A 27,909-nucleotide genomic window follows, 5' to 3' on the forward strand; every position below is an offset into this window, starting at 1 on the left:
ACAGGTTTAGACCAAAAGCAGTGGACATTTATTCCTCGTTTGTGCAAGAGTGTCAAGATGCATTTGGGAATGGCTGGGACAGACCCTGTGGCCGGAGAGCCAGCGGCTCCAGCCAATCCTGCCCGATGGCTTGGGTTACAATTCTACTAAGAGGAGATAAACTTGCAGACTCACCTACTGTCACACCAACGATGCTGGCAAATACACTTGTATACAAAGAAAAGTTTCAAACTACATTTTTTTTTCACTAGATTCAAGTGAAGACTTTGTTCCAAAAAAAAAAAAGACACATACAAGTACAATTTAAAACTGTATGAACATTTGCAAACGTTTAGTGCAAAGTAATTATGTAAAAGCTACATTTTATGAAAGTTTGTGCTGATGTGTTTGGTAGGTTTTTTCTTTTTTTTTACCCTTTTACATCCATTTTTTTTAGTTACATAAGGTTTCACTTACCTACAGTACATATGCATTGTGTTAGGTCCCATGCAAGTGGGAGTAATACCATCAGGCTTTGTAAAATGTCACACTGATTCGCATTTAGTAAACTGCTTATTTGGTTTAACAGTCAAGTTCCTGGCACACTACACATCCTGATTTTATCTAAGTGCTCAAGCTCCTGTCTGCCTCTTCAGGTGCCTTGTGTGATGCAAACCAAACTGCTTCATGACTTAACCCAAAAGTTTGTTTTTTAAAGAGAAATCCACCGTTAGTTTAAGCCTGTAACAAACTGCTCTGAAAATTAAAAGCCTATTCACACAAAGTTATATGTAATGACTGTAGTAATCAGTTTATTACACAGATTAATCATTCTTGAACGTACAAGCTCCAGGGGAGCAGTTGGGTCTTTAAATACACACAAGTTTTCTGTCAAATGGATTTTTTTCTTTTTTTACCCTTACATCCAGAAAGACCTAAGCAGTTAAAAAACTTAAGAAAAAATAAGAGCTATTAGCTAGGTATTATCTGAGAAACCACATACAAACCAAAGAAAGTATGAAGGGAGGGAGAGAGTTGAAACAAATCAACATCACTTGATGCACTAATAGCTCCAATCCATTTAAATGGTGACCAGTTAAACTTAGACCTTAAACACAGGATGTGGGTACAGTTTCTCATTGGTCATAACATTTAACTAAGGTGTAGGTCCTTCAGAATAAAATGAATACAGAAACAGCTTCAAGTTCTTCAGTTTGCTTTTCATAACTGTTATGAGTTTAAAAGGATTCCACTTAAAATCCTTCATGGATAAACAACACTAACCCTAAAAAAAATCTGAAAACCACCAGAACTCCTCAGTCCCATTTTATCACCCAACTTAACAGGGAATGCTTTTAGGCTCACAAAGTTATGACTAAGAACCAACTTTTCACACACACACTTCTCTGCTAGGAGTCAATGTTGGTACGGGGAAATACAGTATTTCTAGTTTGTTGTTCCAAGTATGTACAACACGCAGCACTGCTGTATCAGGTAAACATGTGCACAGGGGAAGATGAGGCGTGGGCTCATAGAAAGCAGTCAAATGGAAATCAAAAGGACTTTCTCTTTCAGAGTTCCCCTATCTTTATTTGTAGAGGTTATCCAATAATTTCTTTAATTACATCGCATACTTCTGAGTCCATTCCCGAGCTATTCTGTTGTACCTGTATGTATAAAAAGAGGATTTACTTAACATGGCATCTGCACAGTAGTTCAGCTCCAGCACTCAGTCTACACATGGCATGAACTCACACTCTCTACAGTACACTACCATCAATTTGTACAATTTAAGAGCAAAATGAAACATTAAACAAACAGGGGAAACAAGAAAGCCCAGAGTGCTTCATGGAAAAGGAATACCTGGTCATATTTACAGCAGACCTTTCTGATGGGAGCCACAAAGCAGATCTAGAACAGGGCTGTGGGGAAAGGATTTCCTGGGAGGCTTTGCTGTGCCTCCCTCAGCCCCCATCTGCTGCATCCCTGGGAAAACTGACTGCAGGGTTTCATTTGGACCTCCTGGAATAGTTTATTGTGTGTCCCTCCCATCTCATTCTTCCCTTTAAAGTTAAGCCAAATACCTGCCATTGACTCCCCTGCCCAACCACAACAGCCCTTTTTCTTGGTACACATTTGGCTGTTGTGATGAATGTCATGACACAATGATTTGTCCATCAATGTTTTTGTTCTGAAGACACAATTCCCAAACCCCCTGTAGCTTTTGCACCCAAATACCCTTGACAGCCAGAGGAAGCTCAGAATACTCCTGTAAAACACAGCAATTGTGTGATTAGCTGCACTGCTGAAAGCTTCTCTCCGACAACAAGTTGTTCTTGTTTCTCTCAGAAAATAAGTTGTTCTTATTCTACAGAATTTGTAGAATGAAGTACTTACTGCCAGAATTTTCCTATAGTTATGCACAAGTTGGTTTTGTGTTGGAATTTACACCGTAGACAAATGTTCTTTGGCTTAAAGAATCTGAACTCTCTTCTTCCCATCACTGTTTAGAGACTACCCAAGCAGCAACTCCTTATGGCTAAGCCCAGAATTTATTTCCCTATTTCTGGAAAAAATAAGGAGTCCTGCATAGTTTAAGTGCAGACAGTCAGTGTTAACAAAAACACCAAACAGGTGCTGCTGCTCTTGCAGCTCTCAAAAACAGGATGCATGAACCTCTCTAACACTGCTCCTCAAGAATGCAGTAGAGAAAGCAAATTTGGGGATCGTTTTCCCTTCCCTGACCAGACCTGGAAAAGAACAGTGAGGAAAGAAGGGTTTACAATACTCATTAAGCTGTTTAAGTGCTCATTAGCACTAAAGCTTCTGTCTACAGAAGCTTGGGAGTTCTCCTACCCCAACCTCTACACCACTTGTTCTTCCCTTGTATTGTCAAGTGAAGGCAAAACAGGAGTTTGTGTTATTTCTTTGTATGATTCCAGACCCAGAGCTGCGTGGAATATTCTCCCGTTGGAGTAACTTGCTCTCCCTCTGCTGGCTACGTGGGATTAAAGCAGCTCAGACAGTGGCACTACAGATCCCAGGAAGAAACAAAAACATCTCTAGAAAGACCACAATTATAGCTTTGATTTGCCTTTCTTCACTCTCACTCTTTTCCAAAAAGCAGGTTGGTCCTTTGAGTTCCCCTTTACTGTGTAAGTGTGGATTCTGCCCTGTCTAATTCCACGTTTTTTTGGCTTCCATACTCACTTTTCTCTATCTGTTTTGTAGATCCGTGCAATCTCAGGCACTAAAGGATCATCTGGATTGGGATCACACAACAGAGAACAGATGGACAAAAGTACTAGGGAGAGAAAAGAGACACAATTAGTTTCAGTGCAGCTGAGGACACCTGCACAAGTCAGCCCACACCCTTCCTTCCCCTCCAGCCAGCAGCATTTATTTAACATTCCCAAGGAGCAGTAATACCATGGACATCACCTGAGTGACTGAACAGAACTCCTTACCAGTGAACTACACAACTTCACATGACCACAATATCACAAGGAGTAACCCCCTGGACAGGTGTGTCCAGCAGCAGCCTTAAATTACATGGCAGAAATGTCTACCTGAACCTGTACCCGAGAGCCTTCTGGGAAAACATCCTTGCTTTTCCTGAAATTCAGTTTTTCCCCAAAGTAGACACATTATCACTGTAAAATGCCTTGGAGTAGCACTAATCAAAAACCAAGGTCCAGCTGAGATGAAGTAAGAAGAAAGGGCTGTTCACAGCTGCTTAAGAATCACAGAATGGTTTGGGTTGGAAGGGACTTTAAAACTCATCTCATTCCACCCCCTGCCAAAGGCAGGGACACCTTCCACTAGACCAGGTTGCTCCAAGTCCTATCCAACCTGGCCTTGAGGATCTGTTTACAAATATGCTAGTCTATTAGAGAATTAAGAGGCTTTATCCAATTACTTTCCAAGCATAAGGAAGGTTGAGATGAATTAAGTGTAGAACAGTATTCCAAATGACCACCCAGCTCCCCTGCACTGCTCCCAACCACACAGCCCCACAACTAGAGTGTTTCACTATAAATACATAGTGCATATAGCCCAAAGGCCACATCCTGCTCGGCTGAGTGACAACCCTCATCCATACAAGGAGCCAGGAGACTGCTGCAAAGCCACAAATAGCACATGGACATTCCTACATTCACACCAGAGAGGAGAGGAGAAGGCAGCGAGTTAACAGCAAAGCATATTGGGACAACACTACACGAGGCACGGCAGGGACATCTTGCCCCTCTCCCAGAAATGCCAAACATTTCCTTCTCTCAGGCTGTTTGGATCAAACAGTGCCGCTCCATATGTCCCTTCACCAATTGCGGCAACGCAGAGTTGTCACAGTGCAGCCTCCAAGCAAGTTGGAGATGACAAGAGTGAGGAGTTTGAAGACACTAAAATACAAATCTGCTCCAATTTCCATCACTTGCAGGATGCAGTTATCCATAAAAAATGAAAGGAAACAGCATAAGGTCCATAAAAACAACAAAGGAGTTAAGACAGGTTAAAACAGAGGCCCCAAAACAGATTACGGAACGGTTTGGGTTGGAAGGGACCTTAAAGCTCACCACATTCCTACCCCTGACATGGGCAGGGACACCTTTCACAAGCCCAGGTTGCTCCAAGCCCTGTCCAGCCTGGCCTTGGACACTTCCAGGGATGGGGCAGCCACAGCTTCTCTAGGCAAGCTGTGCCAGGGCCTGCCCACCCTCCAGAGAGAAGAGGAAAACAGGTCTGATATTCAGTGGAACCAGAGAAGAGGTTGTTTTCCAAGTGGAACAAAAGTGAAAGCTTCCCTAGATCTGAGCTGGGTGAGCTGCTCGGTGGTGAGAGCACCGAGAACACAGAAACCAACTTCGGTCAGTTTCCCCCCCTATTTTTGTAGGCCCTTCACTAATCAATTATCAAGTCCAAGTTGAAAGCACCTACGTGAAGTGTGGTAATAAACTAGCCTTGATTTAAGTGAACATATTCCTGGTTCTAGAATAAAGAGCAGCCTCTTCTCCCCTTCCCAATTTTCCACTGCACACTTGTGAGAGAGTTAAGGGCTTAATTTTCCTCTACCATAACTGACACTTGGACTATTTATGGAGCTCCCTTCCAGAACACAGCACAGCTTCAGAGTGTGTGAGAGGTGTGTAGAAGCAGCTAGTCCTGAACTGCTGCCCTTCAGCAAGGGACAGAAGTGCTTTTAGCACCTGTAGTGCAGCTCCAGTACCAGTTCATTTCCCCCCACATACACTGAGTGAAGTGTTCAGCAATGGGAACCTCTCTGACACACACAGCTGCTCCCAGTCAGTTTAGCTTCAAAACATCTGTTTTCCCAGCAATTTTCCTGTAGCTCATTCCTTTCTGTCTGTCAGACTTCACTTCTCTGGTCACTGCAGTTTCTTCAGCTGTAGGATGTGTGAGTCAGCTCAAATCTGCCTTCACCAGAAGCAGCAGGAAATCCAATCAAAGTTCTCACCAACTTGTAACTATTCCCTCAAGTTTTATGTTATCAGTCTTTTAAAAACTGAGGACTTTTCTGAACATGATGGCTCAGCCTTCAGCAGCAGACCCACACTGCAGGTCTGGCCAGTGCTCTCTGCCCACCTCAACACCCCTGCCCAACACTCAGCAGTTCACTTTTCAGCATCACCCCAAAAACACTGAACAAAAATGGACACAATCATTTGGCTTCAAGCTGAACTGCCACACTCAACTGCTTTGTTTTATTTTTCTAAGTCTTCATTAATCCAAACTACTCCCGTTACACTCACTCTTGCTGGTGACATCGTTCCCACTTTATCTGTACAGCCTCAGCAGGAACAGTGTTTTTAACTGGTTTCATTTTAATACCCTGCTGAACCCAAACCCAGCTATTTGGCCAGATCAATTCAGGAGGTTTCTCTTGAGGTTTTCCACTAGAACACTGCACATACACAGATTTTAGACCAGCCAACATAAGGAGCCTCCAGACCACTATGGAAAAACCCCTTGGAAAAGGCATCTTCTCAAAGTTTAAGTGTAAGGGTAAAAAGGAAGCAATCCTGAAATATGACAGTTGTGTCTCACACTTGGAATAAGTGACTCACCAGACCACCCTCTTCTATAATCAAGTATTACTGCCACAAATTCCACAGCAAAGCCATGACATTTACTAGTCAAATGACTACAGTATTAGTAGATGGCAATAAAAAAGCTCCCAAAAAGTTTTGTAACTACAGAATCAAGTTGAATAACTACACAAGGCGGGTAAGTGACATTTTCACACCTTGTCCTACACGTCCTGCATGACCACAAGCAAAGCATTATCAGCCTGACAGCACATCCCTTTGAGTCTCCCACTGGAAGGGATGTAACCACTACTGTGCTCTCTCTGAATCCAAGTCTGGACTTTCGTCAGTAACAGCAAAATAAATTTTACTTGCTGTTGATTCAAAGGGTTCAACCCTTGAAACAACTCTGTACAGAATTATTTCTCATCTCTTCACTCTTAGCTGTCAGAGTTGCCCCGTTTGTAGCAGAACATTAAGCAATTTAAACCCACTGTCAGTTTAAAGCTCCCTTTCACTCCAAAATTCGTTTTGCTTTGTTTTGTTTCACCAACCAGGCAGCCTACTGACCTCCAACCCTTCAGCTGTGCTCCCCATCCATCTCTGCAGACAATAAACACCACTCACTCCTCAGTGTCTTCCTGCTGCCGTGGACTGGCACAGACCGAGGACTTCTCAATACCAAGGAACTGAAGAACCAACTCATCACACAGAAAGGCTGCTAACAAAGTGGTTCTAAAAACAGGCTTGAGGGGCTGGAGAGGGACCAGAGAAGAGGAACAAGGCTGGAGAAGGGACTGGAGCACAAGTGCTGTGGAGAGAGGCTGAGGGAGCTGGGGGTGTTTAGCCTGGAGAAAGAGGAGGCTCAGAGTTGACCTCAGCACTGTCTACAACTACCTGAAGGGAAGTTCTGGCCAGGTGGGGGTTGGTCTCTTCTCCCAGGCACTCAGCAATAGGACAAGGGGGCACGATGGGCTCAAGCTCTGCCAGGGGAAATTGAAGTTGGAGAGCAGAAAACAATTCTTTGCAGAGAGAGTGCTCAGGCATTGGAATGGGCTGCCCAGAGAGGGGGTGGATTCACCATCCCTGGAGGCTTTTAAACTGAGATTGGCCGTGCCATGATCTGGTAAAGGGACTGGAGTTGGATCAAGGGCTGGACTTGATGATCTCTGAGGTCTTTTCCAACCCAACTGATTCTATGATTCCCCACAGAGCAGTGAGAGAAGTGCACTCTCATCAGGCAGAATGATCACTGAACACTGAAGACTGTTTGATGGACATGTCAAGAAAGTTCTACCAGTGTAACACAGCACAACCTGGATGCAAGTTCCCATGGCAAGACTTTCCTTTAAAAAGCACACAACAGTCTGAAATCCAAGCACAATCTTTCTGCAGGCAGCTCCCCTGGGCAGAAAATCCTGCCACTGACAGACTGTCAGCAGGATCAGCTCCAGTTCCCCACTGCATGGTCCACCTCACCCGCTCAGCAGCTGCTGTGCTCTCACAACACCAAGGTCAGACCACCACCTCTAGTGAGCAACTTCACCTTCCTGCTTCTGCCCCACCTCTGACTGGAGGTGTGGGCAAGGTGCAAATTCCATATGTAAATTCCACAGCAGAGCCTCCTCTGCTCAGTGATTAGTCAGGCCAATCCATGATGTCAGCTCTCCACAGGTCCTTCCTCCAGGAGCCAAATGAGCAACGTGGAACACAATTTGAAGCTCATCTGCCTACTGGAACATCTATTGGCTCACCCAAATTTAAGAGGCACGTTGAAGTTCCTGGAACTCGGAGGGGAAGAGACTCTTAGAAGCAACTGATCTCCAGTTCCTCACCTTCCCAACACAAATCCCAGATCATTCACGTTGTCTGCAAAGCTTGACTGGTCTCATACCCCCCACTGCAGCCATCCCCTTGGCACAGGGTACCAGCCACCACAGATACTGCTGCTTAAGTCTGGCTGGAATCCCAGACAGACTTGCTCCAGTAAAGCACTCATCCATGGGGCACTTCAGGGTAAGGAAAAGCAACTGAGGGGCAGTGGAATCTCCAGCTGAATCACAGTAGGAAGATAAAAAGCTCCAGTTTTTCCAAGGTAATGAGCTACCCAGGAGAAACAATTGGTGTGTTCTGACCCAACAGCTGCCAGGTGCAGTTACTGCTCTCCAAAGAGGAGCCAATTCAGAATCCCTCTGGGAGCCAGAGTCCATCTCTAAGCAAGGACAGAGACTGCACCAATGAAGTGCTTGTCAAATCAAGCCCCAAGAAGGTGCTGAGGTGGCTGCTCCGTGTGCCAGACTGTCAGGACAGCAGGATGACACTTACTCAGCCCTCTGTCCTGGCAGGAGTCTCAGGACAGCCTTACAATCAAAAAGGTCACACACTGACATGGAACACACGGATAGGACAGAAGCATCGATTTGTGGCCCTCACAAATTCACAGCTCACCCCACCTGCTCTGTCCCAGGGCAGTGAGGAACACTGTGCCCGTAAGGGCTTTCTGTGGATGTCACTCCTGCAGACCAGGCCACAGGCTCTGGCAGACAGTGCTGTGCCCCCTGATCCAGCAAAGCCTCTGAATATGAAACTAAGTTTGTCAGCTCAGGTTTAATTGATTGTGAAACACCTCTGCCAGCAGAAATACGAGCCTCAGACACATAATGCTGCTGAGGAACTCTTAATTCCATTTTGGGGGTTTCATCCAGCTGTCCTGCCTCTCCCACCAGCAAGGACTCCTTGGCTGATGCCTGACCCACTGCTACTTTGATCCTTATTCCTCAAATTCAGGAAGAAACTTGACTCCTGGAAGGTGCATTCTCCTACGCAATCACTACTCTGGAGTTTCAGGCCCCAGACCCCTGAAACTTTTGAGGCACGCAGCTGTCAAAGTTTCAACAGCACTGACAAACATTAAGCTTTTAACATTAACCACACTGAAAACACCATTGTCGAACAGCTCCAAGTGAGTGGCTCCTGACTGTGAACAGGCAGGATGCATCCAAATAAATTAAAGCATCTCCAGCCTCTGCTCCAGTTAAATCCTATTTCTTAACCACAGTCCCATTTCCAGCTCCTCCAGACATCTTCCCCAGCCTTACAGGAGGTGTACCTTTAAATCTGAGCAGTTTAAACTTCTGGCTTCAAAGCAACTTGAATTCCTGCTAAGTCAGTTCAACAATTTCTGGTGACAAAAGAAGAAAAGTTAAATGTTGCCTAGTGCATCACAGACAGGTTGAGGTTGAAAAGGATCTCTGGAGACCACCTTGTCCAGCCCCCTGCTCAAGCAGGGCCACCTAAGGCAGGTTGCCCAGGGCTGTGTCCAGGTGGCTTTTGAGTTCCTCAAAGGTAGGAGATCCCACAACCTCCCAACACAACCTGTGCAGGTGCTCAGCATCCCCACAGTAAAACATTAAAGGTCTTTCCTGCTGTTCAGAGGGGCCTTCCTGTGCTTCAGTTCATGCCTCCTCCTGTCCTGTCACTGAGAACACTCTGGTTCTGTCACCTCCGCACCCTCCCTTCAAGTATTTATAGACACTGATAAGATCCTCCCAAGCCTTCTCTTCTCCAGGCTGAACAGCCCCAGCTCCCAGCCTGTTCCCATAATGGGAGATGCTCCAGTCCCTCCAGGGCATTCCTGGCCCTTCACTGGGCTCTCTCTCCAGTACATGCTCCTTGCTCTGGGGAGCTCAGCGCTGGATAGATCCGTGCTCCAGATCCTGCCTCGCTGGTGCCAAGCACAGGGGAAGGGTCACATCCCTCCACCTGCCAGCCACACTTCTCCTAGTACAAACTTCCTGGAGCTGCCCAAGTGGCTACACTACAGTTTTGAGACTAGAAATGCAGAATTGGGCATATTTCTCTTAGAACCCCAACTCAGCACACCTGGAGAGAATGACCCATGCTCTGTGACAAAGCCACCCCAACCCCCAGAGCTACAACAGGCAAATTAAAACCCAAGATGATCAGAAACTAAATTTCCATTTTTTAAAACTGCACTGTGAAGGTCCAAGTTCATTGGGGTCACTGGGTACTTGGGAATTCCCACACAGGAAGTCTTAGTAAAGCAATTCTTGAAGAGCAGCACCACAGAAAATCCACACCACAGTGGGCATGGAAGTCCGGACAGCAGGAGCTGAACTGTGGCACAAACGAGTCTGAAGTTACTCACTGCCCCTCCAGCACACTCCATGATTCATTACTTACAAAACATGGGGAGAAGTGGGACAGGACAGAGTGACTTATCTGACTTCTACTGCAAAAGTACTTCAGGATTAACTCTTGCACATCCACTTGCCAAGTTCAAGAGAAAGTGTGTTTCTCCCCACCCAGAGTGGCTGGGAACTGCTGCAATCATGTTAAAATACTTCATCCTCCTCTTTCAGGCGACAGGGATTCTTATTTATGCAGACTTGGAGATACTGTTCTTAACTCAAGGCTACACATTCTGCTTAAGCCTTGGAGATCAAATTGCCCACCAAGGCGTGGCTGAGACTGCACTTTGAGATATTTATTCTCCAATATGTATTCTTTAAAGAACCCTGAGTTCAGAATTACTAATGCAAGCAAGCCAGTTGTTCTGCTGAGATACTCACTGTTCTCCCCAGTCTTCAAAACCTGCAGAACAAAAGCTGAAATGCCAGTCACCTCTATCACAGCCACAATCACTTTATCAAGTTGTTTACACCGGGCTCCAGAGTGTGAAGGGCCAAGACCTCTTCCTTTACCACTGGACTGGGATGATTAACTACCACTGACAACATTTATCACTGTCCACCAAAAAGTGGCACTTTTAATCCAAAGGCAGTCACTGCACACCCTTCCCCTTCCTCCTTGGAGGTGAAGGTGAAAAACATGTTCCTGTACGACACGTTAATTGCAACATAGCACCAACCCACTCAAGCTGCTGACAGTGCTGCCTCCCAGCTGCCTCAGGAGGAAGCTGTGCATGATAAGCTCTTTCCTGGAAGGAATCTGTTCCTGGTCTTTCCAGATTTCTCAATCAGTAGAAAGCACATTTTTTTTAGCTATGGTCTAGTTATCTGCTTACAGATTTTAAATTCCAACAGCTTGCTCCCAGTAGCAATCCAGTTAAATGGTGACATGATTCAGGAAATACTCTAAGAAACCTACAATACAAATACTAAACTGCTGGTTTGGAAGGAATGTGAGCTTATTGCTGAATGTCTTAAGTCTTGTTACTCACTTTAAATCACCTAATCCAACATCTTTCCCTGATAGAACATGTCCATTCTTTGGTAAGGCTGATCAGTCACGAAAGAGTTGAAAAAGCCCCAAGGTCTGTCATGACACAGTCTAACCTGACTGAACACAAGATTTGAATCCTAAAACATTCAAGTTGACTTTGTGGAATTTATTTACACTTGTTCAAGATGGGAACACTTCCTCTAAGTATCAGCTCTTTGCTTCTGAAGTTGAGGTCTGCCTTCTGTGACTCTCAGGGAAGTATTTTCAACTTCTGTGAAGCCACCTATAAGCATTTGCTTTACTGCTTTAATTCCTTCAATAAATGTATCCCAAGGGAAATGGGACAAGGTTTTCTCCCAGGCTGGAGCTGTAGGGATGCTGTGCTTTGTGCAGCAGAGTTTGGGCATTCTCTGAACTGAAGTGATCAGCCCCACAGAGCCCCCTGACCTCAGGAGGGCACTCAGAGGGAGGTGGGGCAGTGGAGGGGGCACAGAACTGATCCCACAGAAATCCAGCTGAGCCACGAGGATACAGTTAGAAAAGGATGAGAAAAAGGATTTCAAAGCAGAAAACAGAAAAAGGTGTTACAGCATACTGCAAATGGATTTGGGCAGCAAAATTAACATTAGGATGCATTTTCCATCCACTTGTGCCCTTAACCAGCCTCTTAAATTCCTGCCCCACCTTTTCCCAACTGTCCCAATTCCAGTCTATCTCCCAGTATTTTCAAGCATGCTGTCTATCACCCCACTGCCCATATGGCCATTTCAGGCTCCCTGAAACAACACACAGTCTGCCCAGTCACACAGCAATTAAAGCAAACGGGAACAGATGTCAGTGCTTGGTGCTAACTTGGTGCTTCCAGGAGCAGCCAGTGCTGACTGAGAGCACTTGTAAGGAAACTGCAGCAACCTGACAATCATTTTGCCTTCACTGACACCATTTCTTCAGTTCTTTCAACTCACAACAAAGACTTTCAGATTCACTTCTGACAAGAGACAGGGAGATACAGTTTTGCCTTTCCATCTGTTTCTACAAATGCCTTTAGCTGGACAGAGAAGGTGGGAACTTCTGCGGGTTCAGGGGTAGGGGGACAGTGATGATGTCCAAGGGATGTACCAGGAATTGCCTGTCTGAACCAAGAACTGTCCAGAAACATCACATGGAATTGGACAGGACAGGGAATAGGAAAGCCTCAGAGCAGGGATGTGTGAGGGATAATGTCATCAATGTGGCAACTGCAGCATTTGACTACAAGGACAGTGTGAAGCTACAAAATAAGAGGAGTCAAGACATAGTCCCTGCACAGGGTAGACCCAAAATATTCCTAAATAGCCATGGCTAGACCTTGATCTACAGTTTATAAAACTACAGTTTCACTAGCCAGAAAAATCAATAAAATTCCAACCTGGGTCTTCTTTCAAGCATTTAAAGCCTCTTATTAAAAATGAGTAGTTTTACCAGGCAGAGGTAACCACTAACTCAGTTCACAGGGACCAAGATATTTTTAGCTAAAAAAAAAAAAAGTTTAGCTAGTGCAAGCTAGTTAAGTTTCAAAATGTGCTTTAGTAGTGCATGTCATTTGTTTAAAAGCCACCAACATGGACTTATGATGTTTCCTTGAAAAAGGATCTTTTAAGATGACAACTATAACAAGTTTATATTTTTTAGAAGTCACAGCTGCTCCCTTACATATTCCACTCTGTATTTTCAGCATTAATTCTTTCACTGTCATACACTAGGTTTAATTTTAGGTATTATTTTCAGTTAAGTGTTCAGACTCTGAGGAGAGGCAGGAGAATGTACTCAGTGTAGTAACTTATCTGATGCACTGGCAAGGCTGAGGAGTCTCCCTGTGGCCACAGGGAGGGGGATGTCCCGAGCATTCCTGCACTCAGGAATTGCCTACAAGCTCGATGCAGTCACAGGACTGAAGCAGCGACCACAGAAAAGGTTGATGCCAGCAGGAATGCAGCAGCTTTTACATCCCAAATCAGCACTTCATTTCAGCAGAGTAAAATTACATGAGCATTGGAGGTACCTTTTGAAATAGTTAGTGCTGGCGACCACTGTGATCGTAGAATATCAAGACAAATGCTGCCATTACTGTTAATATTTGGATGATAGATTCTTGTTGTAAATGCAACCTGCAGAAGAAGGAAAATTTCAGTGTAGGCTCACAAATATACACATCACACCACAAGGTTAACAGATGGGTTTATGGTAGAAGCCACTCACCTTAGGTGGTTTGAAGGGATAATCTGTTGGGAAGTGAATTGTCAAGAAAAATACTCCACCTTGATAGGGACTGTCATTCTGTTAATGAGAAAGAATCATTGCAGCTTGAGGAGTTATTACAAGACAACCATCCATAAAAAGCCATGAGCATCAATTCTCTCATACTTACTGGTCCCATTATTGTGGCTTGCCAATGGAACACTGAAAAAGAGAGAGATTTACTTCAGTTTGGAGAAGCTCAAGTAATGATCTTACTTTCTTCCAGACAAAGCAGCACAGAAAAGTCTATTTTCAAAACAAAGCCTTCTGAAAGGCCACAGGGAAGCAAGCCAAGGAATGACCCAGACACAGGGCAAAGCACTCAATGCTCCACAGCCACACTCTGGGACTGCTGTGCTACCACACATGTGCCCTGTAAAAATCCTGTGACAATAAAAATCCAGACAGTTCCAGGCAACTTTTCAGACTCAGAACTGTAGTTTCTAACAGAGCAGCTGAATCAAAGCCCAGATTCCACAACTGCCCTGAGAACAAAAGGTACAGCATGAACTCGTACCTGCTCTCCTGTCAGACCCCTGGTCACACAAGCCCAGTGTCTCTGCACTCCACATGTGCAGAAGGGATTTAAGCCAGTGCTGTCCTCACTGAACTTTGAGGCTTGGTCTCCACAGAGGCCTCAGGATTCCATTAATGCAGCAGAAAGCAGAGTCTTAAGAGAATGCAGGAATAAATCTGCTCCATGCTCAGGACTGGGATGTGCTAGGACACATTTCAAGTTAAATGGATAAAAGTCAGTCCTCATTCATGTGCATCTGTCCAAGAGAACATTTATCTGGCAATACAGAGGACTTGGGAAGAATGTTGTTATGATGGACAGGAAAACAATCAAAGGTGATAATCTGTATGAAGCACATAAGGGAGTTCTCAGTTCCTGCATCTCCAAAGGCTCCAGTGCCTGCACAAAGAGCACCAGCCCAACAAATTATTTGGGCAATAGGACCATGGAAGGTCACTCAGCACAGGTGTCAGGTACATGGCACCTTCAGAGCTGGGGAGCTGGACATGACCCCAGTTGTTGCAAGGGAAGCCTTCAAGACACAAGATGCAGCCACCTGCAGCTGTGTGGTGTCTACAGCTCTCAGGACTACCTGGGCCAAAAGTTAGGAGTGGTACTACCTGTTTTAATCTAGCATGAGCAGTTTTTAATTACATATAGTACAGGCTTTACAGCTGGGAATGATCTCATACAAGGAAGGAGGAAAAAAAAAGCAAGTGGGAACAGCCTTGTAAGGCCAGAGGAAAAGAGTGTTGGGTTGGAGCAGGTTGGTTTTAATCTAGTCCTACATTTCTACAGGAATGTGGAAGTTTCTATATAGTTCAGCACTGCTGAGTAACTCAGAAATTATTCAAAAAGATCATGGCAGCTAATTTTTTCCTTTTAGAAAGCATAACTAAGTTTAGAGCCCTCAGCACACAAATGGAGGATTTCCCTACTTAAATACCCCCTTTCTCAGGAGCCTGGATGCAGCAGCCTTTAAACTCTACATTCAATGCAGAGCCAGGAAACCAAGGAAGCAGCTCCCATGTCCACATGTAGCATTCCCCCATTTCCAAGGGGCTCAGGCAGCTTCCAGAAAGCTTCCACCTGCAGCAGGACAGGGAGAAACCTGGAGCAGAGGACAAAGGAGCAGCAGAAACCCCTCAGAAAAGACTGGCCAATCACAGCAAAACCAGCACAAATCTCACAGGCACCAGCAGATGCTGATGAGATTCACTGTGACTGCACTGGAGTACAGAGGCACTGCTGGAAAGAGAAGCTCAACCAACTGTTGCCTTAAATCCAACAAGAAACCAGAAAGAAAAACATTTCCACAGTGAATCTTAACTTTTTGAAAGCTCCCACCCCAGACTCAAGCAAAGTGCTTATTTAATCTAAGCTTTACATCCTCACAATGTCCAGGACAAGTCTAATGAACTACAAGATGGATTTGTCATGAAGAGCTTATTCCAATTGATTCTCTCCTTTGAAATCAGCCAGAGATTTCCTTTCCTCCAGAAAGGAAAGAGGAAAGGAAAAGGAAAGGTATTTACAAAGTAAGGGGGCTGCTGACTTTCAGTGGGTAAGCACAGGTTCCTGTCTGGAAGAGCTAAACCACCAGAAGCCCACCAGTGTCATCCAGTCCCAAGCATATTCCCAAAACACAGGCCAGAGGTGGGTGGAAAAGGGCTAAAACTACATTGTCAAGAAAATCCTGTTCCTACAGTTAACAAAAGCAGGAACAGCTCTTCATTTTCCCAAGTTTATGAACTACAGGGATGAGAAGCTTATAGCTGGGGACAGCTTGTATCAGCTGGAGCAGTCACAGGAGAGCACTTTGCAAGCACAGCATGTCCTGAACTTCAGGAAATGTTGCTCTGAGGAGGCAGCTGAGGTGCAGGTGGAGCACAGGGATCTGGGAGAAGGCCCCTTCCTGCTGCTGCCTCTGCTATCCTCTTACACACACCCAAATTGTTGCTCTCAGTAACTTGTCTTTCATTAGAGGTCTTTCAGAAGGAGGCACAAGAACTGAATAGGACTTTAAAGCTTTCTGTACTCAGTAGTAACTTTCCATTCCAAGCCAACTTCTGTTACCATCTCCTCTGCCAGACAATCATCATCACCTCTGATAAGGCTTTGGAAACCACAAAGCAGTTTATCATGGCACAAATCACACTTGCTAATTTAAGGGAATAGAAGCCTCAGCCTGGCTTAGTAATTTCTTTTGCATGAAACTACAAAGCTCTTTGAAATACTACTTGGAGAGCAGAAATAAGAAGTTGTCAAGTAACTAAAAGCTTGACCCTACTGCTAAACACTCAAAACCAAGCTGAGCTGCCACTTGTTTGAAAGTTTTGCTCAACAGTAACACCCCCACTAATTTCAGTATTTTCATTCTCAGGTTTCAAGTGCTTTTCTTTCATCTAGCTGTACATCTCTATAGGAATGGAAAAGTTTCTATACACTTCAGAACTACTGAATGGTTCAGAAATGATTCAGAAACATCTTAGCAGCTGTTTTTTTTACTTTTAGAAAGGATATCTGAGCTTAGAGCTCTCAGCACACAGATGGAGGGTTTCCCTCCTTAAATATCCCCTCTCTCAGGAGCTTGGATGCTTAGCTGGAAGTACACTTGTCAGAGACCACACTGAAAATCTGGATTTGCAAGTGTTCTTGTCTCACTGCAAACATCCTACTGCTCTTGCCCACGTAAGCTATGGCCAGAGTTTAATGCTGCTTTTTAAGAAAAAGTAGTTGACTATAATTTTACACTTTCTGGTGAATATGGAAAGGATGGTACAACTTGCAGAACTGCTGCAGGCTTAAGGTCTTCACAGAAAACCACCATAATAAATGTACAGGGCAACAGTCAGAGTGCCTTATTCACAGCTGATCACATGCTAATGATGGCCTGGAGTTGTGCCAGGGCAGGACCAGGTTGGATCTCAGGAAAAGGTTCTTCCCCCAGAGGGTGGTGGGCACTGACCAGGCTCCCCAGGGCAGTGGGCACAGCCCCAAGGCTGCCAGAGCTCCAGGAGTGTTTGGATAACAGGACAAGGACGGGGTGGGATTGTTGGGGTGTCTGTGCAGGGCCAGGGGTTGGACTGGATGATCCTTGTGGGTCCCTTCCAGCTCAGGATATTCCATGATTCTAATCAGACTGAGGAACACCATTCACAACCGAAGTAAGAATGAGCCATACAAACAGCATCAAGTCCACTCACAGGACCTGTCTTGCCTTCCTGGCCAGGCCAAAGCACAGGCACGAGCTGACAGCCCATCTTCATATTGTGAATCAGCATGAGATGAAAAAATCAGGGTAGGATTTTAAGGAACAGCTGCTTTTCTTCCTGCTTAGCACACCTGCTCGAGCTTCAAAAGGACAGAACAACTCCAAATCACACCCCTGGTGAACAGCCTGGCACAGCAAACATCAGGTGATGTGTGGGCCAAAAAGACTGTCTGTCTGTCCTGTCTGTCTCTTACACAGGACCCAGCAGGGCACATTCATTACAGATTACAAGCACAGAATCAGCGTGGTTTGGGTTGAAAGGGACATTAAAGCTCATCTGGTTCCACTCCCCTGCCATGGACAGGACACCTCCCGCCAGCCCAGGTTGCTCCAAGCCCTGTCCAACCTGGCCTTGGACACTTCCATGGATGGGGTAGCCACAGCTTCCCTGGGCAACCTGTGCCAGGGCCTGCCCACCCCCACAGGGAACAATTTCTTCCCAATAACCAACCTAAACCATTCCTCTTTGTCCTACCACTGCAGTTCCTGATCAAGTGTATGATTTAAGTGTGCTCCTCCTGCACTTCCTCCCTCATACCCAAGCACCCATGTCCCAGTCAAGCCACAAGTCAGTCAGGACAGCAGGGTTTAGGCATCTGGTTTGCCTTTTGAGAAAGCCACAAGAAGTATTCCAAATTGAGTGAAAATCTGCCCATAAATCAAAAAAACAAAACCAAAACAAAACCCAACTAACATTACTCGGTGTCTCAAGCTGTAATTTATCAATGTTTTCCTCCCAATCATATTTTAACCTCTTAACTCCAAGGACTACACATAACCCTCTTAAAAAAAGCAGTTACCCAACTGCTGAGCCAAGCCTGACCTTGCTGGACTAGCAGGAGTACTGGGAGTAGATTGTTTTAGTTGTACAGTATCACATGCCTAAACCATGTACAGTTTAGATATCCAAGTGCAGAAAGCTTGGGCAGCTGCCTGATGGTTTGGTCACAGAGCCACTGAGGTTTCCTAACTCCATCCCCCACGAGAATTCCACAACAGTTCATTCAAAAGGTGTAATTTAAGATGTGCATGGAGCTGTCCAATCAATAGAGAGGGAGTAACACAAGGAAGGGGTTAAGGGGATGCAGAACAACAACAAATTTAAGATCAGAATGTGGAGTAGTGTCTGGTATTCTGAACAGAAGAAACAGAAGGGCTGCCCTTGCTGAGGAGCTGGACATCCTGCTTTGGAAGGACGAGGAAAGCAGTGGGAGAGTGCAGATGTTTGCTGAGAGCAGGATACTCACTGTCATCTCCAACAGGTCCTGCTGAACACTGCGCTGGAGGATCACGTGCCAGGTCGTTCAACTCCTACAAAACAGGAAGAGTTCATTGCATTTCAAAACAACCCTGTTATTGCTAAAAAGCTGCTGGTGGCACTCTGGCAGCACCACAGAACTGACAGCCAGGACTCTGGAAAGCAAAGCTGGATCTCAAACCCAGGAGACACAACTGGTAAGTGTCCCAGTGGCCTGTGCAGGTTGCCCAGAGCCACAGCAATCCCTGCCACGCCACAGGGGCTGTCGGGTTTGCCTTCACTGCTCCCCAGCATTACCAGGGTATTGTATCTCCCACCCTCCCTGGGTCACACAGAGATAAGGTGGCCTCAATCCAACAACACTCTATCAGTCTTATTTTATCCCTTCTACTGTAACAGTTCCCAGGCTGCTCCAGCTACAGTGATCCAGTTTACCATCTCTTCAGCCTGCCTGCAGCACACACAGCTCCAACAACCTGGAGCTGTTCTGCCTCCTCACAGACACATCAGTGACCATGGAATAAAACACCAGGCCTTCCATACCTACAGACCTGACTGGAAACCCTCACTTTTTAGTGGCTGTACCAGTCAAATTTTCCTCTGAAGAAATCCCAGTGAGAGTCTGAATGGGCTGAGTAATACACAGTAGTCCTGAATTATACCAAGCTTTGCTTTGAAGCAAAATTTCAGCACAGTTCAGAGAATTACTGTTACCAGTAACTCACATGAGCCATTTTGTCAGGAAGTGGATGTTCAGTGCGAAGTGAGTAAAACTTTAAAGTCAAACTTTACCTGCTCCATTTCTGGCTCAGCCACTGACCTGTTTGCCATGATGGGCCCACACATACTAATTTTTTCTGTCCTAGCTCAGTCTAGAAAGCTGAACACCCACCAGACAAAGATTGCAACTATACCTAGTGCTCAGGAAACACTTCCATACTGCCCCTGGTCCGTTTTGTGTCCAGCTTTTCACCTCCCAGCAACAGTCCACGGTGAAGTTTCCATCCCAGTCTTTTGGCAGACCAAAACATTTAAGGACAATGATTAAGACAAGCTGATTGCAGGAGTGGAAGAAGATTGCCACTTAACGGCCTTCATTTACAGTCAGTGAATGATTAAGCTCTTGAGCAGATCTCTGGGAATTCCAGCTTCCACTTCCCAGGAACTGGGAGGGCACTACTAAGGAAACCCTCTCCTGTTCCAACACGGGAATGCTGCCTTACATCACAGAGGTGAATCTCTGGACACGGTGCCCCAGAAGGGCAGAGCAGACAGAAAGCTTCACGGGCCCTGACACACACAACACTTTGGTTTAGCTCTCACAATCTCCCAACTGCTGAAGAGCCCAGCTGGAAACCTCCTGACTTGACGCCAGACTACGGGAGCTCTTCTAGTGCTCCTGCTGAGCTTCCTCCACTTTGTGGTTCAGCACAGACTTGGGCAGGAGGAGACACTGCAGGCAGCACCTGCTGAAGAGCCTTCTCCCTCCTGGAAGTGGAGAGAACATCTCCAGTGCTCCACATGCCATCTCTGAAGGCTTAAAGCCCTTTGGAGTTGGGCAGTGTCAGGGCAGCACAGGAATGTGCAGACACCTCCACACACCTCCCTCAGGGTCAGTCTGGCCAGGGAGTCTCCACAAGCACGGGCATGGAAACCTAAAAATAGGAATGCACCTACTCTTCCTAAAGCTCTACACAATACAGTCCATTCCAAAGGCTATTGGACTCTAAATTTTCTAGAAAAGACAAGTTAATGTTATTGTATTCCAAAACCCAAACACCCTTATTAAAAAAATATTCCTTATCACTTCTCATCCTGTTTTAAGCATCAATACAAGGCATACACTAAACTTGGAGGGTACAACTGTAAGAACCCACATTTTCTGGGCAGGACCACAGCCTACCATGGATTATAGTTAGGAATACTCAACATTTCCTGCCATAAAGGGGAAATACTTACAGAGATGAGCTTGGGCACACACTCTCCCAGTCAGTAAAATACACAGCTCCAGAGCTGCCTTGACATTCCCACTCCAGCCTAAATGCACCAAGTGCTTTACCAAACTGGATACAGCAGCAGGACCACAAGGTAACCCTCCTACAGAGGCAGCAGTGAAGTTCAGGCAGTAGCAGCCCTGTTTCTAACCAAAGTACTATTTCATTCTCTACATCTTCAGTTCCAGCTAGAAGGAATGCTTTGGTTTTCCGAAGCCCTGGGTATTATCTCACTGGAAAGTGATGACTTACTTCAACTCCTTGTCTCAGTGACAAGGTGGCATTTCAGGTTCTGCTCTACAAATTCGGAGTGAAACATCACAGATTAAAAGGCCCATGTAAAAAGCAACATGTAAGTTCCTTGTGCTTGGAAAAGTTTATCACCAACTCCCAACTCAAGCGCCTGCAACACAAAACCTCCCACATTTTGCAGAACAACAGCTTGGAGAGCAATGAGGAAGTTTAACCCCCTCCAAAGCCCTCTGGAGTGCAGGCACCAGCTGCCTCTGCCCACCAGAGAGGCAACACACCACTGGATTTCCTGGCAGGGCATGGATAATCCCTTTAACACGCCATTCCCTTCCAGCTGCTTTTAAGACTCCCACTACTCCCTTGTCAGAGCTGCAGAGCCAAGTTTAAGGACAGGAGGGGAGCTGACAGGGCTGCCTTTACCCAGGCACACACAGAGCAGCACCCACAGCTGCTGCTCAGAGCCAGCCACCTGTCCCAGGGGTTACTCGCCTCCTGCAGCCTCCTGTGCAGTTCCCAGGGCACGGCAAAAGCACAACACCAGGCCCAGTGAGGTCTTTGCTTCCAGATGTTGTTGCTGAGGGACAGTGAGAACCAGCTGGTTTATGTAACTCGGAACAAATGACTCCAGAGTTCCCATAAAATTGGAGTTCATAACACATGGTGGATTCAGTTACAGTTTGGTACCATCTGAAAACCTGTATGGATCTGATCCCAAACTGGTTTGTTTCCCTGTGATCCAGGAAGCCTTGCTGGCCTGATCTTGACCACAGTGATATTAAACTGAAACCTGAAAAAAGCCACAGCCAGTTCCCACTCCAGAGAGTTTCTGGTCCTTAAGCACGTGAAGGTTTTGCTGTAAGAACTTACAAGTGAAGACTCAAGCAGCCTTTAGATCAAATTCCAGCTGCAGTACTCAGCTCCAAGGGCTGCCTCACCCCGAGCTGGTTTTCCAGCTGAAGGCATCTTAGAGAATTTAAAGTTCCTGTCATCTCCCCTACAGCAAAACACCCCTGGGGCTGGGCCCTCTGCTGTGGATCCTCCACTAACCTGACCCATCTCACAACTATCAACGAGTCCCTCAGCAAAAATGAGGAAGTGGAAGCACAGCACAAAGCAAGGGTCAAGATGTCCTGCCCAGAGGCCAAGTTGAATGCAACTACAAATTCATGAAAGACATACCATAAAAGCTACGAAAAAAATCCAAAAAAACCCCAACCAAACAAAACAAAAAACCCAAACAAACAAACAAAAAATAGAAGGAAAAACAACCCAAACCACCACATAAGAAACTGATGTTTAGTCTCCAAGTGAGCTCATAGGCTCCTAAGAAACCAAACTCCTAATGAAGGGTTCCCGGGAAGCATTTAAGGAAGATGGAGTGTGTTTCTGTCACAGACCCCCAGGCTGTGCTTCCCAAGACATGAAAAGCATCCACTGCCAGCGAGGCCTCAGGGCTCACAGCCAGACCAGTGCCACCAGCCTCACTCAACCCCACACTGCACTTCTTCCCTACCCTCCCATGGTTCTTCTGTTTCCCAGGATAGCACACTCTCTTGAAAACATACCTGAATCCAGGAGTTCATGAACTGCACAAGAAGCTTTCCAAGAACTATCAAACATAAGTAGTTTAAGTCTTAAACTTTAACTTGTTTCAAGTTATATAGAATTGTAAACTCCAACGACATTTGTTGGTGAAGTTCAAATTTATTCCTCCAGACAACAAATCCCTCCAGTCTAACACATTCCTGGTAAAACCTGCTCTGGCCAGAAGATACGACTCGTTTTAAGGATTAAGTTAATGCTAATACAGCCTTCAGTAAGAATAACCAACCTAACTGGCAGCATCAAGAAGCCAGGCAGGTGAGTGAAAAGCCAGCACCCTTTAGCAGTCAGCCCCAGCAGTTTCACCAGGCCTCGGCACACAGCAGGGCTCCTCCACTCCACCCCAACACACTAAACGTATCCCCTGAGATTATCCAAAGTCCTCTTAGACTCCGTGGGCTTCCCACCCTGCTCCAGTCTGAGCTGTTGTCACACTGTATTTACTCAGAGACCACATAATCAGCTCGATTACAAACCTAATTTCTGCCTCAGGTTGCTGCTTTGAGTGACATCAGCTTTTCACCTGCCTTTATCAAGTTTACTCGCCCGAAACCCCCAAACCCTTCAGCAACAGGCAGTGTAGGGTGATGTTACAAACCCCTGTAACCAAAAAGGAACTCCCAGACACTCAGCCATGAATTGTTCCCAACTCCCAACAGAGCAGAGCCAGGCAACAGGGAAGGAAGGAGGGCCGAAGTCGAACTGATTCCACTCTGCCTCACCTCAGGACCACAGAGGGCAGAGGCAGCTCCCTGTGCAGGGCCCACAGGGCAGGAGGGTGGGAAGAGCCTCTGCACCTTCCCTGGGCCAGCAGCCCCTCCCTGCCAGGTGCCAGAGCCTGTACCCCCCTGGCAGCACCCCTGCACCATGCAGAGCTCACCCCTGTGCACCCAGATCTGACCACCAATTCCCCACCACATCCACGGCGCTCTCCTGCCCACAGGCCGTGATGCCAGAGCATCTGCCATTCTAATGCTGCTACCCTGATTAACAAGAGCATTTTAATCCTTTCCATTTGACAGAAACTGCTTTTGCAGTGCTTCAAGTGGCTCAGATCCTCCAACTTTAATTCCTTACATGACTGCAAAAGTCTGAAGGCAACTGAGCAGCATGAAAAGACAGAATCATAGAATGGATTGGGTTGGAAAAGACCTCCGAGATCATCAAGTCCAACCCTTGGTCCAACTCCAGTCCCTTTACCAGATCATGGCACTCAGTGCCACGGCCAAGCTCAGCTGAAAAACCTCCAGGGATGGGGAATCCACCCCCTCTCTGGGCAGCCCATTCCAATGCCTGAGCACTCTCTCTGCAAAGAAGTTTTTTCTGATAACCAACTTCAATTTAAGATTCATGAAGCACAGCAATAACCAAGGTGTGTTATAAACAAGCTCTGATGTAACTGCCACCTTTCCTTTTTTTTTTTCTTTGTTTTTCTTCAAAGCCTGCACAGGAAGAAGACCAAAGCAATGTATAACTTCCTCCTGGTGCAGAGTTGAGTATGAAAACACCTCTCTGGCTCCCAGAAGCCTGACAGCCTCCCTGTACACAAGGTTTCCAACACAGATGGGCTGTGCTGGCAGCTCCGCACGCACAGCGAGAGGCCGGACGGAAGAGCCCAGTTGCTCCCACTGGCTGCCGTACAGCAGAACTGGGAGCACTGAAATTACACCAGGTTTGCTCAGCACAGGCAGCACAACCACAGCTCTGAACACCAACGCTGGTCTGCACCGCTGACCACACATCCCAGACACAGGCAGTGCTCGTTTTGGCAGAAGTGATGCCAAAGCACCCCCAGGTCCGGCAGCTCTGGACTCAGCACCACAGTAACTACCCCCACCCTGCTCCACAGCTGAGCAGGAGCTCCACTGGGGAAGTCAGAGCTTAGTTCTGCAAAGCATTACCTGGGTTTGGGCCTCTCCATTGCAAGCAGTAGTAATCCACAATTCCTCTGCTACAGAAAATGCTTTACTTGAGCAGGGCTCAAGCACAGCTGCTGCTTTCCCTTCCCCCTCACACGCTGATCACACAGGGGAACCCATGAAAGACAATGAGCTAACCTTTCCCTTGCTCTCCCATTCAGAGAACTCCAAACGGTGCCCTAGTTATCCAGTTAGAGGTATTGCAATCCCTCAAGATAAGCAACACAGATGGGGATGTGGCTGAATCCAAAGTGCTTCGGCTTAAACCTTAAAATGGAAGCCACTCACCCAGGCCCTCCTGTATCCCTCCCATCCTGCCCCTGCATTGCTTCACTCTGCATTTCTTCTAAATTTACCCATGTAAAATAGATCATTGTTATACACAAATAACAATTAAGTTGTTGTACTTCACTGTTATCATACCAGGGACTCTGCTTGGCAGCCCTGCTTACACCCCAAACCTTTCTACAAGAAAAGACTTCAGGTTTCAGGCCTGTGAGCCAATAAAAGCACCCAAATAAGAATCTGGAGCCCCACTGCCCAAAATACTGCAGTGAGTAACACAGGCAGCAATCTGAGAGCAGGTCTCACCCAGCCTGAGCTCTTTGGGAGCATCTGCTCACAGAACAGCTGCTGCTCCGAGCACACACGTTATCCCAGCCCGAGCCTCTGGACAATCCCAGCAGCAACTGTGCCACAGAGACAGGCTGGGACAGACCCTGCAGGCCCCTCAGCTGCCTCACACACCCCTAACAGTGCTGATTACCCAGTGCAAACTCCTCTTCCAGCCCAGAGGAGCTCCACATGCAAGGGGCCATTTCAGGTAACACGGTATCAAAGGTTTACTCTCGGGATTTTCTCCTTCTTTCCAAGTTCTCATCCCTGTATTATCCAAGGACACAACAATTTTGGAGAAAACCTCACAGAAAGCCTTTGTGGTTCAGCACATAACTCAAATTGTCAAGAGCAAGAACCAGTGGCCAGACTGAGCCCTGCACACTGGTAACACCCTCAAAGGAGCCAAAGCAGGAGTTTTCCCTCCCATCACATCTCTGTGCGAGTCCACTGGGATTATTCCTGCTCAATCCACACTCTGCAGGCTCCTGCTCTTGCCACAAGTTGCAGCGGCAAAGGTCAGAAGCTGTCTGTCCCCTCGTTATCCTGACTGGGATGGCCACCACACACTCCCAGAGCCCAGAACAACACGGGGATGATGATAGGAGTGCTCTCTGCGGGGTTTAAAATAGCCAGAGCGTAAACAACCAGCCATGATTACTGGAGCAGTGAGAGCCAGACACCCACAGCAACTCTCAGAGTGCTCCTTCCAGCCTGTAGCTTCACTCCCATCCAACTTTTAAAGCACTTGGGCTGCTACATCAGGCAGGGTTATTTCCCTCCTCACAGCTTTTAATTTTTTTGCTGGAAATGCTGCCTTCAGCCCATCACCTCCCTCTCCTCCACAGCCACCACACTCACTCCACTGGAACTCTTGGCTCACACAGCACTGCTTTGGTGATGCCCTCACTACTTCCCCAGGCTTTGAAGACTCTCATAACCCCACACAATCCTCATTATCCCTCGGGGTTCTTTACCCTTGAAAAGCAGCATGAAAAGTCAATCCACAAGCACCCAACGTTAACAAAGGCTCAACACATCCAGCTTCTCCCCAGTCACAAACCAGCCTGGAAACACAAGTGCTCTCAAGAGTGCTGACTCCTGACCCTCAGCTCGCACTGAACTACAACCAAGCAGCTTTCCCGAGTTACCTGACAGAAGATTCACTGTCCCCACAACAGCCATGCACTGGCTCTGTGTCTCCCAGCTCCCCCCAGCCACATTTAACCCATCCAGCACCCACTGCCAGGTCTTCCAGGTCTATCAACCCACTCTCAAGCAGGAAGAGCCCTTCCAAAACACCTGTGAGCTCACAAACACTGTGGAACACTCCTCACAGTGTCCTGAGAATCACTGAAGTAAGGGACAGAACACTGCAGAGAAGCAACACTCAGCTAGACCACAACTTCCTTATGTAACTCCCTGCCGGACCCTCAGCTGGGAAACACAACAGCCTAAAATCATACTCCAAATCCTTCCCTTTCCAAGTGCTATTCCATAAGCATAAGGAAGGCTTCAAGCTCGCTTCCATTTTCTTCTCCACCTGAGCTTTAACCTGATCAGTACAACACATGGAGCCTCACAAAGCCTCCAAGGTAACCTACAAGCAAAGCAGAGATGTTAACACAGACCCGACACCACACACAAAAGCAAACAGGGCTATAAACTGAGTTTAGATAGGAGGTGGAGGGCTTGCAGCTGTTTCTAGACAAAAATTAGATGTATGGAGTGATCGAGAGCAGCAACACTACGGGAGGGCTATATTCTACACCTCAACCTTGTGCAGGCTCCAAACTGACAGCTACACGTTTTGCAGGGAAAAGGACACAAATTCCCTTTCTGAGTCACCAAGGTAATACACGTGGACTTCGATAACCCTCGAGCATTTTTTTCCCTTGGTAAAACACACTGATGATCAAGCAAACACTTTTAAGACGGCAGGGGGCTGGGCAGCAGCGTTTTTCCAAGAGGGCAGGACACGGAGACGGCAGCCGTGCTCCAGAGGGGAAGGCAAGGCTGCAGCTTCCCCTCCAAGCCTGCGGGATGACTCAGTCTGTAGCACAGCGCTGGCTCCATTAGGAGAGCAAACCACCCTGCCGTGTGACAGCTTTGCCGTGCCCAGCGCCCCGCTCTGCCGCACGCCGGGCCCGGAGCCCTCGGACACGGGGCCGCGGGACGGGCCGAGCCGGAACTTCCAGCGCGGGCCGCGCTCCGCTCGCCGGGCCGGGCCGGGCCGGGCCCCCGCGGGGCCGCACCAGCCCCGGCCCCGCCGCCGGCGCCCTCTCGCGAGCCCGGCCCGGCCCCGGGGGCCACGTTGCTCCGGAGGGGCCCGGCCCGGCCCCCCCTCGAACAAAGCGGCCGCGGCCCCCGGAGCGGCCCCTGCGCTGCCGCCCGGCCCGAGCCTCGCGGGGCGCCCCGGTCCGGCCCCCCCGCGGCAGCCCCGGGGCCCCGCCGGGTTATGTAAGGCGGGCGGCGCGGGCCGAGCGGGGCCGGGCCGGTGCGGCCCTTACCTTGTGGATTCTCTTCAGCGCCATTGTGTGCGCGAGGCGGCGGCAGGAGGGGCGCGGGCGGAGGGAGGGGGCGGCCCGCGGGACTATTTGCGAGGGGAGGGGGAAGGAGGAGGAGCGCGGAGGTGGCGGCGGCGGCGCCGCCGCGTGGGGAGGGGACGGACAGGGGCCGGGCCGGGGAGGGACGGAGAGAGCGGAGGGGAGGGAGGGGACGGGCGCGGGGCCCCCCGGGCCGGTGTCGGGCGGTGTCGGCCGCGGGATCGGCGCTGCCGCAGCTCCTCCGCTCCCTCCGCCGCCGCCGCCGCTTTATGCGCTGCCTCCGCGCCGCCCGCCGCGGATCACTCCGCCGCCGCCGCCGCTGCCCCCGGGCCGCGCTCCGTTCCCAGCGCGGAGGCTCCGCCGCGGCGCGGGGCGGGAGGGGCGGCCGGGAAGGCACCGGAGAGAGGAGGCGGAGCGGGAGGGGCGG

General features: G+C 47.7%; 1 protein-coding gene across 1 annotated transcript; it reads right to left on the minus strand.

Annotated features, from left to right (window-relative positions):
* UBE2D2 (ubiquitin conjugating enzyme E2 D2) lies at positions 1 to 27,755 on the minus strand. The gene is made up of 7 exons (XM_071569830.1): positions 27,447 to 27,755; positions 18,544 to 18,607; positions 13,636 to 13,667; positions 13,467 to 13,544; positions 13,270 to 13,375; positions 3,190 to 3,283; positions 1 to 1,646 (listed from the first exon to the last, which is right to left on the minus strand). The coding sequence occupies exons 1-7, from the start codon at positions 27,468 to 27,470 to the stop codon at positions 1,601 to 1,603; spliced, it is 444 nt and encodes a 147-aa protein (XP_071425931.1). The 5' UTR covers positions 27,471 to 27,755; the 3' UTR covers positions 1 to 1,600.
* Positions 27,756 to 27,909: the final 154 nt, after the last annotated feature.

This window comes from Pithys albifrons, chromosome 15 (assembly GCF_047495875.1).
Source record: "Pithys albifrons albifrons isolate INPA30051 chromosome 15, PitAlb_v1, whole genome shotgun sequence".
Lineage (NCBI taxonomy): Eukaryota > Metazoa > Chordata > Aves > Passeriformes > Thamnophilidae > Pithys > Pithys albifrons.